Genomic DNA, 16,310 nt, shown 5'->3' with positions numbered 1-16,310 from the left:
GCGCATTAACGTATGAACTGTCGTCATTAAGGCTTATTTCTCTTATGCGAAATTGTTATGCCTTACCAGCAGAGTAACCATATCGCTCTTGAATTAGCTCATTGCCGGTTCGAAGCTGTCTCCTTTGTCAACTACTCCAGAAACATTAGGGGCCTTGGAACGGTTGAACGTCTCGTCTCCGTTGGGAGACTTGGTCGTCGACAGCAAGTATTGCAACAAGCTTGCAGCACGCGCACAGCCGTTTTGCAGGAGAGGATGATGTCCCTTTCCCGCACCGATTCTGCCGGCTTTCCCAAAGCAGTCGCTCATTTCCTCTTCACACCACAGGCGGTGAGCGACCGCGTCGCATATCCTCGCTTTCCACGAGTTACCCCACGAAAAGCAACATCCCTCGCAGAAAACGTTCTGCGGGGACGCCGTTCGTCAGTACTTGTAGTTTGGAAAGCTGCCTGTTAAGTGTGACTTGTGTTTCGTCCGTCATCGGTGAGTCCTTCGGAACAGTCCTACCAAGCATTCCTTGTTATTCCTTAACGATGTTTTTCAGCGTGCTATGGTAAATATGCGTTGCTAGCGCGCCGTGAATACTAGAATTTGTGGCACAATGTGGTAGTACTTCTTTATCGGTGCGAAATGCTTCTTTTTGTTATTTAAATTTTTCTTACGAGTGCAGTAATAGTGCATCCCGCAAAAAAAAAAAGAAAAATAATAAGACGCCTTGTGCGACAGAAAATTACGTGAGCTCAATTACCTGTGCTGCAGGTTTAGCCACAGAGCATTTCGAATGGCCAAACCCCCAGATGCCCACTGGAGTCTTCGGCAAGAGGCTCCGGCGGCGCTCCGGTCCCGCTTCCTCTGTTGAGGTAATGGCTTCACGCATAGTACTGGAGCGGTTGATGACGTCACGAAGCGCACTGGCATTTATATGGTTTTGCTTCAAATCTCAGCAAATATATCCTGACGCATTCTCGTTTGCCACCTTCTCAGCTCGGCAACACACTTCGTCGCCCACTGCTGATACCCCTAATGAATTAAACGTTCCTTTCTACTGCATCAAGGTCGTGTGCACGGGCTGCTTATGTTATGCAGGCTTTAAGTTACCTTATTGGTGGCCTACAACCCTACTATAAAGGTCAGAGCTTTATCCGGGCCCACTGGATTGAAGCGATGCCATGATTATATTTTTAAAAAATCATAGCAAATATTTTCTCTTATACCGAAATCAGACTCGATCGCCTAAAATTCGCAAGTTCCCTCAATACTCAATACTGTCCACTCGAATCACAAGATATGAATGACTGTCAATAAATGCGTATAGAATTTTATTCCAGGGCACTGCACACTCCATGAAAGCAAGCAAGTGTGGAAGGATGGAGGGTTGTGGGCATTCCAGTGAGTCCTCGTAAAATAAATATTGCTTTATGGTACCGTCAGAGGCTTTGCGTTTTCTGATTAAAAAAAAAATGAATCACCGGCGACAAGCATGCACGGAGGTTATTTATTGGCTTTATTTTTCTTAAACGAGAAAGTGAACACCAGGGGTGATTTAGCAGTAAACGCGAGAGAAATGCGTGTGCATTGCGTCGCGTCTCTCTGAGCTTGGCAGTGACTTCGCCGATGCTTTCTTCGTTTTTTTCGACCCCCGCCTGATTATTTCTGCGCCCTCTGTTGTGGATGCGTTATATGTTTCAGGACGATCATCATCACTGCCACGTGTGCTTTCTTTTCTTTTTTTTTTTTTTGCCGTCAGCGCTGTTTTTGCATGTGCGACAAATAAGAATTGTACGCGAACATACTACCGTTTTGCGAACCATTTTTATGCGATGCACGTTTCGGGTACACTATTGCTTGTTTTGTCTTACGGAAAACATGCACAGACGCCATCGCTCGCAGAGCTGTCGTGGGACACAAAACATTGCAGCAATTGCTCACCGCTGTTCTTTGATGATATTCGCAGTACCAGGGCCCAGTTAAAAGCTTTGTACATAGAAAAACACGGAGGTGCAGTAGCCCGTGTGTTTTCTCACAGAACAGCCTTGCGGTAGGTCTCTAGCTGATGAGCGCCGACACGCACTGTGTAACGAAATACTAGATATAGAGTATGGCGTAATTATTGCTGAGCAGCCGACTCTAATAAATAAAGCGTTTCTCGAACTTTATCAAACACTAATTAGGGGCCACAAGGCATTTAACATAAATGCGTCTGAGATCAAATTTATATCAGTGCTGCCCAAGTTAGACCAGGATGATTATGATTATTGCAAATGAAAACAGTGATATCTTTGAAGAAGCTGCATGCAATGAATCTTCAGCGAACAACAAGACGCCTCGACCGGATGCCCTTGCTATCGCATGTTATCAGTGCTTTCTTTCCCTCTTATCACCTTACTCCAGGCGTACAGAGACCTTGGAAATAGGGTACTTAACTGCCACAATGTGTGAAAGGCAACACAGTCCTTATAGCTAAAAGCAAATGCGACTGAATTACAGAAAGCGGATGGATATAGGTCCATCTACTTGTGCAATGTAGATTATAAAATTTTTCCAAAGGTATTAGCTAACCATTTACAAGTCGTTATAAGATCGGCGGTAGCTGATCATAAAACATATCGCATCATTGGCCTGTCTATTCCGACCAAGGTTCATGTTTCGAGATCGATGCAAGAGTGTGTAGCTGAGGCCCAGATGGCGATGATACTGTTCTATTTGGCTGAGGCGTTCGACAGGGTGAACCGCGCGTTTCTGTTTAGTGCACTAGAACAGGTGCAGAATACGTTATGCTAATGGCGCAACGAAGCTGATAGTTGATGGTTCCCTCTCCAATCTCGTTATGTTGTTATTGTCAGTATCACAAGGAAGCCTGTGTCACCGCTTACATTTTGCTTGTGTTCAGAGCCTCTTTCTATGCGCATTCTGAAAGAACAAAATTTCCAAGGGTTAAAATTTCATTTTCCAAGGGTTCTTGCATATGCAGACAACGTGGCCTTTTTTTTCTTCTAATAAAAAGAGCATAAAGACTGCTCTTGTATATAAAGAAGAGCTTTGTGCGCCATCGGGTGCTGGCGTTAACTTCGAAAAAAGTTCAGGTTTTTGGTTTGCGCTGTGGCTTACAATGACATCACACTATGCAGGCATTCAATGCTCGTAAAAAGAGCAACTTCAGCTTATTATGATACTGGACACATCATTAGCCAAGTGGGCCGGCCAATGCCAAGGAGCACTTAACGAACATAAACTTTGTGCATATTTCCCCATAACATGCATTGTTAATTGCCCACGACTTAGCAGCTGCTGCAGAGTTTGTATTTCCCGTCTACTTACTCAAACACAGTGCGCGGATGATCTTTATGTTGAGACATCAACAGGCGGCCTCTAGTCGGGACAATAAAGCGCGATCTGCCTTTCGCTTTCATTTTCTCGACTAATAGATGCGGACATATGCGTCAATGGCTGACACTTGCCCGTTTTATTGCGATAGGAAGTATATGAACACACCAAGTGCATTTTTTGCGGTCACCGTCGGCGTAGCCGTGATGTTCAATATGAAGATCAAGTGCGATGAAAGCGTTGCCGCACGTCGTATGCTGTATGTAAGAGTGAACGCACGCGAGGGAAGCCGTCAATTGCGGCTCAATCTGGCGCGCGGGAAGGAAGAAAGCGGAGAGAAAACGCGCCATCTTCCGTCGCGCGAAAGGCCGTGGGGGGATGGGAGGAACCGAGGGGGGGGGGGGGGGGGGGCGGCGGCGGCGTTGTGCTCCGGCACCAACTAGTGTTTCTGACGAGACGTTTATTTGCGGGATCGCCAGCTGTTTGTGCGCAGGCGCTAGTAAGAGCGGGCGCGAGAGACGAAATCTGGGGGCTTTTGCCACTTGAGTATACGACTCTGCCTACGCACTACGGAGGAGGTTTCTATATAGGCATTTGTCCCTAGGCGTGCCGGCATTGTGGAGCAGGGTAGTTTATTTACACTCGGACGCTGCCTACCGGCACGGTAAAATAGGTGAAGCAGCGGGCACTGACGGCCGATTTGGCGACCGCTGTGTCGGACCGACTGTCTCGCACCTGCAGCGCTCGTGGCGGATCAATCGTGGCGGATCATAGCTTTCTCGCGCTTTACGGCAATGTACCTTGTAAATAACATCAGAGGTGTTTCCGTGGGAGCAGTAGCGGCCGTAGTGGAGCCCGGGCCGCATATATTGAAAATCTAGAAGGCAGAGCGCCTTAGCAACCGTGGTTCGCTGAAAGGCCGCCGGTGACGATGACTGACCCAGCACCAGCGCCGCAGGCGCGAGAAAGTCTGTCCGACGTACCTTCAGAGCCGAATTTCCGACTTATGTTGCAGAAGTCGCGGGGTGCGGTAATGCTGAACTTCGCGTAACAAGTTGGCGGCTGGACGTAATTATATTTATTCAATCGTGTTTTCTTACTCATTGTAACAATGTGTCAATATTTCGCATTATTGGCGGCGCCTCCACGACACCAAAGCTAGAAACCAGACTGGTCCGTGGGTTGGGGCTCGCAGTGGCCTGCGCATGCCATGGGTGTATAAGATCGGGTGTACGCTATCGCGGACAGCTAATTTTTTATACGAACACCCCCTGGCACGCTTGGGCCTCCGCGGCCCAATCCACGGACCACCCTACTTCCACCTTTGATACCCCCGCTACCCCTTCGGTGCCCTGAAGATCCTGCGCCACCTGCGTTATTATAACCTCAGGTGCTCTCCTGAGAAATCCGTTTGGCGGTTACATGTGCCTTCCTGGAGCAGTGCTTGAAAATAATCTGATCTATCGTCTCGACGAAAAAAGCAAACCGCGACTTATACAACATCAGTCAGAACCTTGCCCCTTCAGACACAGCGATCACCAAATGGGGCATCCGTGCCCACTGCCTCACTGCGCGGACTGCCAGCGGCGGAGCGTAAACAAACTCGACTGCACCCCGCAATGCCGGCATGTCTAGGGGACAAACGCATGCAACACGCGCTAAGAAACCTCCTCCGTAGTGCGTAGGCAGAGTCGTATACTCAAGTGGCAAAAGCCCCCAGATTTCGTCTCTCGCGCCCGCTCTTACTAGCGCATGCGCACAAACGACTGGCGATCCCTTGAATGAACGTCTCGTGGGTTGCTCTGTATGCTCGCGCAGGGAACCAAGTTGTGCATAGGTCCGGCATTATATTCCAGCTATGCGGTGAAGCCACTTCTCGCGCGCGCAGGAGGCAAATGCCGCGCTGTGTTCCGTTTGCTTCTTTGTCTCCTGGTCGCGAGCTACATGCGGCAATTGCTCGCAAGTGCTGAGCAATATGACACTTTTTAATGCAGGCTACGCTCGAACCATTGGCCTAGCCGGAGCTGGGTAGTGTTCTAATCACCCGAAATGAAATCCTGGCTACGCCCGTGGATTTAACGGTTCAGAAGTTTGCGTGCAAACGCTCAGTACCTTGGAACAAAAAGCGGTGCAATGTTTTTCAGCATGCATATGAAGGTTGGTCGCTGAGGCAGGGAGGCAAGAAATATTTTAAAGGGTGTTTAAAGAAAACTTCACGCACGTAATATAGAGAACTATGTGAGCGCATTTTGGCTGCCGAAACCAGCCGATTAAGTATCGTCGCCAAGCGAACTATCGTGCCTTCAGTTACGGAACTGACCGTTAGCAGAGAGTTATTTATCAATAACCGTCGTTCACAGCAGCTGCATGTTTTCGATATAAGCGGTGCAGACACGTAGATTTAAACGCATTCCAGATGTTCACGATCGCACACTTTATGCAAAGCTTATTTCGTACGGTTAATTCGTACCGCAGAGCAAACAGCTAATTCGTAGAGCCAAATCTGCAAGTGGAAAAAGATACAAGGTGCAGGAGCTTTTAAAACAAATTTAGTTTATATTTTGCGCTGGGAGTCAGCGTAGCTCAGCTCGGACCTGTAGTGCTATTAACAACGCTGTCGACATCATTAATGTAAATAATGAATAAAAGTGGTCCTAATACGAAGCCCTATGGGACGCCGGAGGAAATACTGACTGAAGATGAGTGCTCCTGGTTATATGAGACCAACTGGGACCGCAGAAGCAAGTAATCTCTTATGCAGCCAAGCAAGTGATTGCCGTGTATACCTCTGAAAATATTGTCAACTTTCATAAGTAACTTAACATGACATACCTTGTCAAACGCTTTGGAGTAGTAAAAAAAATTCCGTCAATTCGGCCACTATTATTAAGTGTAGTGGCAACGTCGTCAGTGAATTAAACTAGCGGCGTAACCGTGGAGGACCGATTTATAACCATGCTGATGATGTGAAAGAATGTTGTTATCGTTGAGGTACTCTATAATATGCTTATGAATTATGTGTTCTAGTAGTTTACAACAACCAGATAATAACGAGGTTGGTCTATAATTTGAAATTGCTTATTGCCAGATTTATGTATTGGTACGACTTGAGTAACCTTCCAGAAACTGGGAACAGTGTGTGATTCGACAGATTTTTGAAAAATGATAGTGAGATACCGCGCCCAGTATTACGAGTATCTCTTTCAAAACATGTTTGGTATGTTATCTGGTCCTGCATTTTTACTATTATCAATATTTAACAAGAGGCCGTGAACTCCGCTGAAGGTTATCTGAAGCTTAGGAAAACATACTGAAGCACTATCACAGTGAAAAGTGGGGATAATTCCGTTATGTCCAACAAAAACAGATTTAAAATATGTATTGAACGCTTCAGAGATAACTGACAGCATTAGAACGCGAATGTCCATTAATGACCCCAGAAGCTGAGTTGGACACAGGAGGAACAACTCTTTTCCAGAATTTGGATGGGTAATCTTTTAGGAATGTCGTCAGATTGTTGTTAAAGTAGTAGTCTCTAGCATGCTGCATTTTAGTCTTAAGACTTTTTTAAAGTGATGTTAGCATTCAGTTTTCTCGGACATTCTGAGTGCGAGAGTCACGGCGAAAGCGCTTTATCCGGCGAATCAACTGTATAATTTCTTTAGCATACGATGGATGCTTCGGGTTTCGCGTTACACACTTTTTTGGTACGAAATCAGCTATGCACTGTTTGACAATGTTGTGAAACATTTCAACTAACAAGTCAACACCTAAGGCATTACTGGAAAACATATACTACTCAAACTGTGATGCAAGCGAGGCGACGATAGAATTGTCGTCAGCTCGAGAAAAGTCGTGGACTGTACTATATGTTGGTTTATTGGGCTCTAGACAAACCTCTAGATGGACAATTATCGCCTTGTGATCGGAGACGCCCTAGACAACGTCACATTTGCTACAGAGGAGCCCATTAGTCAGGGAGGCCAAATCCAAAATAGCAGATTTTCGTGTGCGCGAGCTAATGACCTGTCTTAGATCATATGACACAGCAAGATTGATTAGAGCGTCGCAGATGGCTCGATCACGTCCAGTAGAAGAAAGAGTACGCCAGGCAATGTAAGGGGCGCTAAAATCGACAGATATTATTAATTGGCTTTCTTGTAGCCTGTTTACTGCAATATAATCCGTAACAGCGTGGATTCAATTGACATCATCTGTCGGTGGGTATACAGCGCCAATCCCAACAGTAAGCCACCAAAGTCAATCTTGCACCAAACCGATTCGCTGTCAAGAAGCTCCGGTAGCAAGACGTATTTAATATCTTGGAAATAAAAAGCGCTACGCGACCACCGCGACCAACAGTCCTGTCATTTCTCAATACTGACTAACCATGGCGGCAGAAATTCCCTTTCAGAAATGGAGTCACTTAAGCAAGTCTCAGTAACACATTTTTTTTTATGGTTTGTGACGGTCTACAAGCCAGTTGAAACAAACATTTTTATTAACCAAGCTGCGTGCAATAAAGTTCAGAAGTGTCACTTTCCTTTTATGTGGAAGTCAGTTGGAAATCCCGGGAGCGATATTATCAGATGCCTTGACAACCCACTCTATGACGTCGCTCCACTCGTACCGAACACTGTCGATAATGAGGTGCTCTTGTTGCAACCGTACTTTCTTTGTGACGTTTCTGAGTTCCGCTGAATTCTGCCATAAGGATCTGCGACCCTGACGTACGCGTGCAGAAAAGTCTTCACTGATGTAAGTTTTTGAACCTTTCAGTTTGCGCGCGTTATTTAAGATATCTAATTTAGTACGAAAATCCTACAGTTTGATGATGACAGCTCTATCTTTACCTGTCCTTTTTAGCCCAAGTCTTGACAACGCTCGATGTTATCAGATGGGACGTCAAGCTTTGACGTCAGCATGCGTAGTACTGAAGTAAGAAGTGCATCAGTTGTCTCGTTCAGTGTTTCAGATAATCCGTGAATAACCAAGGTAATCCGTTGCGACCGATTTTCAAAGTCATCGTGCTTACGCTCCAGCCTTTGGATCATATCTGAGAGACTAGAAACAGTATTTCCAAGTGCCTGCACGCGCTCAACGACATCCGTAGTGTTGGCGGCAGATGATCCTAGTTAAGGTAGACGATCATCGAAAGAGGCAACTTTAGAGGTTAGTGCTGATATCTCGTTGCTTATACGAGCCTGTCCTGGTACCAATTGGGCCAACATTTTCTCGGTTGTGGGACGTGGATTCGTTTCTATATCGCCTGAAAGAATCAACAGGCTTTTCAAAATATGCACAAGAGAGGCAGCTATTTTCGGGGAAAAAAACGTGGGAGGGTCCGGCAGCAGCAACAACAAGAAACGATCATCACTTCTATCTCATTTACAATCATACCAATTGCATACCTGTAAGAAGAAGTAGGCAAATTTGTAGCGCATGTTTGCGATGCTGCCACCAGAGCCACTGAAGCGGAACCCCAGATGCATCCGTCCTTTATCCTGTTGCGAGCACGTAGATGTGGCTGAGGTGCCAGAACATGCGCAGTACCGCCAGGTTAACGCTGGCCAACAGGAAAGGAAGCAGTCCACGCAAGCTGACACATTTGCGTTTAGTTCCTTCATTGGCAATGGACACGTAAAGCTTCCTGAGCAAGCGTCGACCGTCTCGTGGGGCAGACCGACCAGCTGACGATCCGGAGGAGCACAACATTGAAGATAGTGGAAACAGGTACTTGCCGATATCTGTAAGAAGAAGTAGACGTATTTTAGCACATGTTTGCGATGCTGCCGCCAGACAGACTGGCGTGTTTCGCATCACTTCACGAAGGTGCTTGACCTAACATCGTCGAATACCATACCTACAACCCGCAGCCGACGAATGCAACGCACGCTCGACGGTCCGCTGATTGCAATGTCGATTCATCATCATCAGCAGCAGCCTGGCTACGCTCACTGCAGGGCAAAGGCCTCTCCAATACTTCTCCAACTACCCCGGTCATGTACTAATTGTGGCCATGTTGTCCCTGCAAACTTACTAATATCATCCGCCCACCTAACTTTCCGCTGCCCCCTGCTATGCTTCCCTACCCTTGGAATCCAGCCGTATCCCTTAATGACCATCGGTTATATTCCCTCCTCTTTACATGTCCGGCCCATGCCCATTTCTTTTGCTTGATTTCAACCAAGATGTCATTACCTACCGTTTCATTAACTCGCGTTGTCATTAACTCACCCAATCTTCTTTCTTTTGCCTTAACGTTACACTCATCATTCTCCTTTCTATAGCTCGTTGCGTCGTCCTCAGTTTAAGAAGAATCCTTTTCGTAAGCCTCCAGGTTTCTGCCCCGTACGTGAGTACTGGTAAGACGCAGCTGTTCTACACTTTCCTCTTGAGGGATAATAGCAACCTGCTGTTCATGATCTGAGAATGCCTGCCAAACGCACCCCAGCCCATTCTTAGTCTTCTGATTATTTCAGTCTCATGATCCGGATCCGCGGTGACTACCTGCCCTAAGTAGATATATTCCCTTACCACTTACAGTGCCTCGCTACATATCGTAAACTGCTGTTCTCTTCCGAGACTGTTAAACATTACTTTAGCTTTCTGCACTGTCGATTACACTGACTGAAACGGCGAGTTGGCGCCGAGCCCGTAATGTTGGCTTCGTAGCGGCCCCGTTGAACACTTGTTCTCATTTTCCACCACGTGATAGCGCTTGGCGAATAGCGGTGCGAACGGCGCCGGAAAAGTTATGCACAACTCTGCGCCCTGCGTGAGCATATAGAGGAACACTAGCAGCAGCTGCGCATTTCGCGGCCGGACGCAAGGGGAACTGACGATTGCGGCTCAGTCTCACGAGCCAGCTTTAGTTACACGTACGTAGAGGCTTCACGTGCGCAAAAATGAAAAGCCTACGTACCTTACGTGCACGCCATCTGAAACGCTTTTAGCTACACGTACACGACGCACGCCAAGAGGGACCCCGTAGCTACGTCTGTCGGGAAATGTGAACATGGCGGTAGCCATTTCAATGCTGTCGCCGTGTTTCGATGCAAGCCGTCTGCGCGCGCGCGGCCCGCTATCGCTTGTTTGCGATCTCGCGGAACTCCCGCGCGAAGCTGTCTACGTGCGCAAGAAACGCACGCAAAGAATTGAATCTCACGTACGTCCGTGAGACGCGCGCGCGCCTGTTACGTTCTACGCATGCGCACTGCTGACACGTAGAAGCTCTACGTACGCAAAGCCTCTACGTACGTGTAACTAAAGCTGTCTATTATGGAGGGAAGCGGAGAGGCAGGGCGTGACTCCACCAACGAGTCAAACTTTGCAAGGACGCGCGCGGTCACGTGCACCGTGTCTTGAAAGGGTTCTGCAAACGGTTCATGCCTTTCTACGCGTTGTGTTCTCGCCGCTCTTGCGTTGAAGCGATATACAGCACGAAGGTCAGTTCGCTCGCTGCTGTTGCCGCACTTACTCATACCAGCGTCCAGCTTCCTGCATCGAGTGTCCGCGCTCATCGAGTGTTGTGTGTAGATGGTTTCTTGTGCGCGCCGACACGATACTTGTCAATGCAGTTAGTAAGCGAATGTTTCCTAGTTTATGCGGACAATAAGCTTCTGTCCTTACATCGTAAAGCTGTGTACCAATTTGCTGTCGCAATCGATGCTTCCTTCTTGTGGCAAAACTGCGACTTTTTTGCAGATGCGATTCACCACTGAATAATCGCCGTAAAAGCTACTGGAGATTAAATCTGCTAGGATGCTTAGATATGGATGTTAGAATGGCGTCAGCTTATCACACTAACTTCCACGGGTAACATGTTTCAGTGTCATAGAGACGTGGTCGAAACGTTGCTGACGAGTGAGCCGGCACCACTAGAGAGCAACCGCGCGGGACGCGAATAGACGAAACTTACCACCGTGCAGGCTCTCGAACATAGCGGGTGGAATGGCTTCAGTGCAGGAATCTATACTGAATGATGTGTGGAATCATTGAATGTTTGATTGAAAATCGTCCTTCCCTCCCCAGTAAAGGACCGCCGCCCAGAACAATGGCGTCGGCAGGAACTGTGCTCATTTCCCTGCTACTCGCTGGCATGTTGAGCACCGTGGCTGCAGAAAGACGCATTCAGAGGGCGACAACAGAGGGTACAGTTCGTGGCAAACTGGTCCACGTCCTGGGGAAACGTGTGGAGGAGTACCGCGGCATTCCGTTCGCCGAACCACCTATTGGAAACCTCCGGTTTCTGCCTCCGCAACCTAAGAGTGCTTGGGAAGGCACTCTCGACGTCACTTCAAGGTCGACGGCTTGCCCTCAGGTGCGTGGACATGCACTCGTAGCTACAGTCAAACAAGAATACAACAAACCAACAGAATACGAATATTTCTAGTTATCTAAAACAGCCACGTTAAATAATTGGTGCATACCAAAATGGACACTGAATATGTCAAACTCGAGGGATCCGCTGCCCCGAGTCCCAGCACGGCCTTGAGTGTAAACAGGCACTTAGACAAACCTTTCGTGGTGCACTATCTTCGATGGAGGTGCTGCGCCGGTACGCTGATGGTATGCAGGAAAGAAAGGCTGCGGGAGCAGATCCGCACACACTTGTGCATCGAGAACGGCATTGTTAATGACACTGAGAGACAGTTTAGATCGCAGACAAAAATAACTGTAAACTAGGTGTAGTTTCATGTATAATTAATTGATTGTTTCCTCTCTTCTTCCTTCCACTAGAGATAAACATATGTATCGAATGTATTCGAAAACAGGAATGAAGCTTTGTTGTAGGCGAATTCGGATGTGCGGAATTACGTCATATATCGAACTATTTTTGACGCGTAAGCCTGTTGATTATAGCTGGGTGAACTTACATACAACTCGCATTGTGAGTGAGCCAGTGTAACAGCCAGCCAAGCCATTACTTCTGGCAATCCAGTGGTCTTTTTCGGAAACCAACGTGTCTATGTGGCTTACAGACACGCTGTGGCTCATGCCATTCGGTGATGTTTTGCTCATTACGAGGTCATCTATTGTATTCCTGTTTTGTGGCAACCATATAATAATTTATGCCAAATGCTAAAGTACCTTCTTACTCAGAAAATTGTGCACGTTAATTTGCTCCAACCGATCAGCCTTCCGTGTGTCCCGAAATTTCGCTGCGGGACGTAAAGCCATGTCCGACATGACTGTATTGTTTTTCCGGTTTTTACAAATTTATTCACGTGATATTTTTGTCGAGTGCCATGCGCTCCAGCGTCATCGCTGCACAAATTGGAGAGAAAAAATGCCGAGGGAAATTTTAGTTGTCGTCATTCTGCCAGCATTGTAGGCGTAAAAAACACGGGCAGTCACAGCTATGTAGACTAGTCACTTGACAAAAGACGTGGTACAAATATTATTGTGGTCACTGTATCCTGGATTGACAGACAGGTCGTGATGGTGGCCGCCTCAGCGTAGTGACATTGAAGGGTCATCATGCTGACACACTCCAAACAAACCTCGAAAGTATGAAATAGCTACATATTTTCTACATACCCATTTCGATTTTCTACATATCTTAGCGAGTACAAATGAAGTCCTGCTTCCTTCAAGTCCTGTGTACCCATCTCAAGTGTCAGCATGTATCAGAGCACAGCTTGTATAATGGCCTTTCCTAACGCAGGTCGCGATGCCTGGGTTCAAGCTAGACGGCGTCACCATCACAGAGGATTGCCTGCATCTCAACGTCTGGGTGCCCGAAAGGGCCTCTAGAACTTCCTCTAGCCGACCTGTCCTAGTCTGGATCCATGGAGGAAGCTTCGCTTTCGGCAGCGCTAATGAAGCGAATTACACTGGAGCACGGCTCGCCGCGCTTACTGACATGCTTGTTGTCTCTATGAACTATCGACTTGGCATACTAGGCTTCTTGAATGCGAACTCTCCCGAGGCACCTGGTAACGTTGGTGCCATGGATCAGAACATGGCTCTAAAATGGGTGCAGCGCAATATCAAAACTTTCGGAGGAGATTCAAAGCGAGTCACCCTGTTTGGTGAGAGTGCAGGCTCAGTCAGCGCGCATGCCCACATCTTGTCCCCGATGAGCGCTGGTCTTTTCAGGAGAGCCGTGTTGCTGAGTGGCACAATGTACAGCTTCGATATTTGGGACAGTGTGGAAGAGAGCATGGCAAAAGGCGACGCAGTTGCAAATGTTGTCGGCTGCTCCAGGGAAGGGACCATCAGTATCTCGTCCAATCCTGAAGAGGTTGTGAACTGCATGCGAAACAAGTCAGCGGATGAACTCTTGAACGCTACTTTTGCGGACATGGTGCTAAGGCTCGTTCCATTCAGTCTCACCTACCATAACGAGTTCCTTCCCCGGCATCCTTGGGTGGCCATAAACCGCGGATTCTTCTCATCGGTCGATGTAGTAGCCGGCGTAACCTCCGACGAAGCTGCTCTGTTTCTTATCGCTCAGCAGAAATCGGAGCTCTTACTCGAAGATCTTAGCGGTGCTGCAACAGAGGGGCTCACTGATTCTCTTCGTGCCACACTATTAGGGCTTCTTAAATCAGACCTTCCAGACGTGCTAAAGCAGTACACGGATGAGGTCCCGCAGGGCGACAACAACGCACTCAGGAGGCAGTACGTTGACTACGTATCTGACAGAGTGTTCAACTGCCCGCTGCGATTCTTTGCAGAAAAGCACGACGAAAAGAACAATAAGGTGTTCGTCTATGTCTTCGCCCATAAGTCGTCCAAGTCTGCGCTCCCAGAATGGATGGGAGTGCCGCACGCCTCGGATGTACAGTTTCTGTTCGGTGAACCCTACGCCGAAGACTCTAATTCTCTGGATGGCCGCACGAGTGAGGCGTTCATTCGGATGCTGGCAAGTTTCAGCGAGAACGGGTACGCAAGTTCTTTCTTTTTCTATTTCACTAGTGCACTACCCAGAACCAAATTATGAATATTGTTCCACAAATTTTGATATTGTAGTTGCTCATTTCCCTGTATGTCTTAGTCGCGAACTGGGGTAACTAGAAGCATGTTGTTGTCGTGAAACTTACCGGTTCGAAAACACGTCAACTCTACTTACAGCCGATCCAGCCATATGTACAAGAAACTTAGGCTTGCTTGAAGTATGCACCATTTAACGGGAATGTGGTTTTTACAATGGTTTGCACCCACAAAAATAGCGTCATAATGATCTACTCTTTGAAACAAGACTTTTTTTTGTCTGCTATAAATTGATACCAGTCGAGGATTACCGTATGAGTATTCTGTTCAACGTTACTTAGCCAAGCAGATGTACACAAAAATTCTTCGTTACGGAGCTGAAATACACGCTTAATGAAATTAAGGCGAAAGTTTACATTTGCTTATGCATTGCTCGCTCTGCTTTTGAACGCATCTTTTGCACTAAGGTTTCTCCCTTAATTAAAAAGACCTGGGCTACTCCTGTGCATAATACTACTTCAACTTGCGTTCCGGTTAATGGTGGATTAGCTACTCCTAGGCGGTAGACGCTACTACCCTAGAAAGGCTAATTGCATGAAGCTCCCTCTAAAGCCACTTCCCAAAAACAGCCAGCTACGTGCGAGACTCTGAAGAATAATGGCGCAGCATGATCGTTAACTGATTGGTCATGTTAATTTTTGCGCTAGAACACTGCCCTCAGCGTATTTCTGAAGAATGTGTAAAGGCATATCCATATCATTTTTATCAATGCGAAAACACTTATATTTTTTTTTCTAAATTATACGTTCTAAAAAAGGAGAGTAAAAGCTACACTGAAATTTTCCTGCAATGCTATAGGGTGCATGTCGCCATGACCTAGCGAAGCAGACAAAAGTCAATACACGTAGGTTACTAACGAACACGTTTAAGATCATTCATTGTTACTATTTGAACTCTTATCACTGGTACAGTGAGCCACTACAAGCCCATTGTGGAGTTCGGTTTCTTCGAGCTTGAGTTTTCATGCACAAGGTTCTTTTTTTTAAACGCCTTCTTGAGGATTTACTACACGCGTCGGGCACTGCAGTTCTGAACAGAACATGTATCGCTACCGGTTGCGCGGCGCTGTAATACTCGATGCCCGTGCCATAGCCTTCAGCACAGCGGTAGGCGGCGGCAGCGTGTACACGCCTGAAGTGTCCGCGTAATTGTTATCGCCATGAAATCAACAAGGGTCGTTGGGCCACGAATGCTGGGGCTATATTTATTACTGTTATGCAGCATCACCACTTTACGGTGCATTTTCGTTATGAAGCTGCACTGTTTGATACGTACAGCGTATCGCAAAAGTGTAAAGGCCAGTGGCCTTTGCAAGCTACGGCTGGTCGCTGCTTTTTTTTTTTTCTCGTAACATTGCGCATACACTACTTCTCGACATCACTATCTTTCCAAGCATTTGGTTACGGACATTCCACTAGCCAAATCACCTTTATGTCTCCCACGAACGTTCACGGAATTAACATGTTGCATTTCCTGTTTTCATACAGCACTCCTGAACTACCCATGGCGCAGAGATGGCCACAGTACACATTTTCTACACCAGCAGTGATTGTATTTGCTCAAGGACACGTCCGTGAGACGCAGGGATTCCGGGCTACCCAGTGCGAACGTTGGAGGTCACTGTACTTAAATACATCAGCATCTTGTTGAAATAAATAAAATTTCACTTCTGCATCAGTGACTGTCTTCGTGTTTCAGTGATTATGGTGTTTAAGCTGAATAAGTGCGACTGAAGAGCCATTCTTGTAAGAATATCGCAAGAACTTCTTTATTCCTTGTTTCTTTCTACCAAAGCACATTGCGGGTCTCTACGCTGGAGAGGTGTGGGCCTAACCTGCATCTTCCGCATTAGCCGTGCGATGATCTACCTATCACCCACTAGGAAACAACAGTATATAGCCGTGCTCTCATTCAATTTCTTGGGTATTTCTGGGTCTGTACAGGTAGCCCACTGAAACTTGGCCCGCGCATGCTCGGGGAGGTGG

General features: G+C 47.0%; 1 protein-coding gene across 3 annotated transcripts; it reads left to right on the top strand.

The window, feature by feature from the left end:
* Positions 1–317: 317 nt before the first annotated feature.
* Positions 318–16,002, top strand: LOC126519293 (acetylcholinesterase-like). Of its 3 annotated transcripts, XM_055065064.1 has the most exons (5): positions 318–483; positions 760–860; positions 11,359–11,647; positions 12,995–14,217; positions 15,813–16,002. In XM_055065064.1, exons 3-5 carry the CDS (start codon positions 11,381–11,383, stop codon positions 15,973–15,975), a joined length of 1,653 nt encoding a protein of 550 aa, XP_054921039.1. In that variant the 5' UTR covers positions 318–483; positions 760–860; positions 11,359–11,380; the 3' UTR covers positions 15,976–16,002. The 3 variants fall into 3 exon arrangements, with proteins under 3 accessions (XP_054921039.1, XP_050024879.2, XP_054921040.1); XM_050168922.2 differs by lacking the exon at positions 760–860; XM_055065065.2 differs by lacking the exons at positions 318–483; positions 760–860 and adding an exon at positions 8,902–9,057.
* The last annotated feature ends 308 nt before the right edge of the window (positions 16,003–16,310 follow it).

Source organism: Dermacentor andersoni, chromosome 10 (genome assembly GCF_023375885.2).
Source record: "Dermacentor andersoni chromosome 10, qqDerAnde1_hic_scaffold, whole genome shotgun sequence".
Lineage (NCBI taxonomy): Eukaryota > Metazoa > Arthropoda > Arachnida > Ixodida > Ixodidae > Dermacentor > Dermacentor andersoni.
This window is presented reverse-complemented; position numbering and strand designations above follow the sequence as displayed.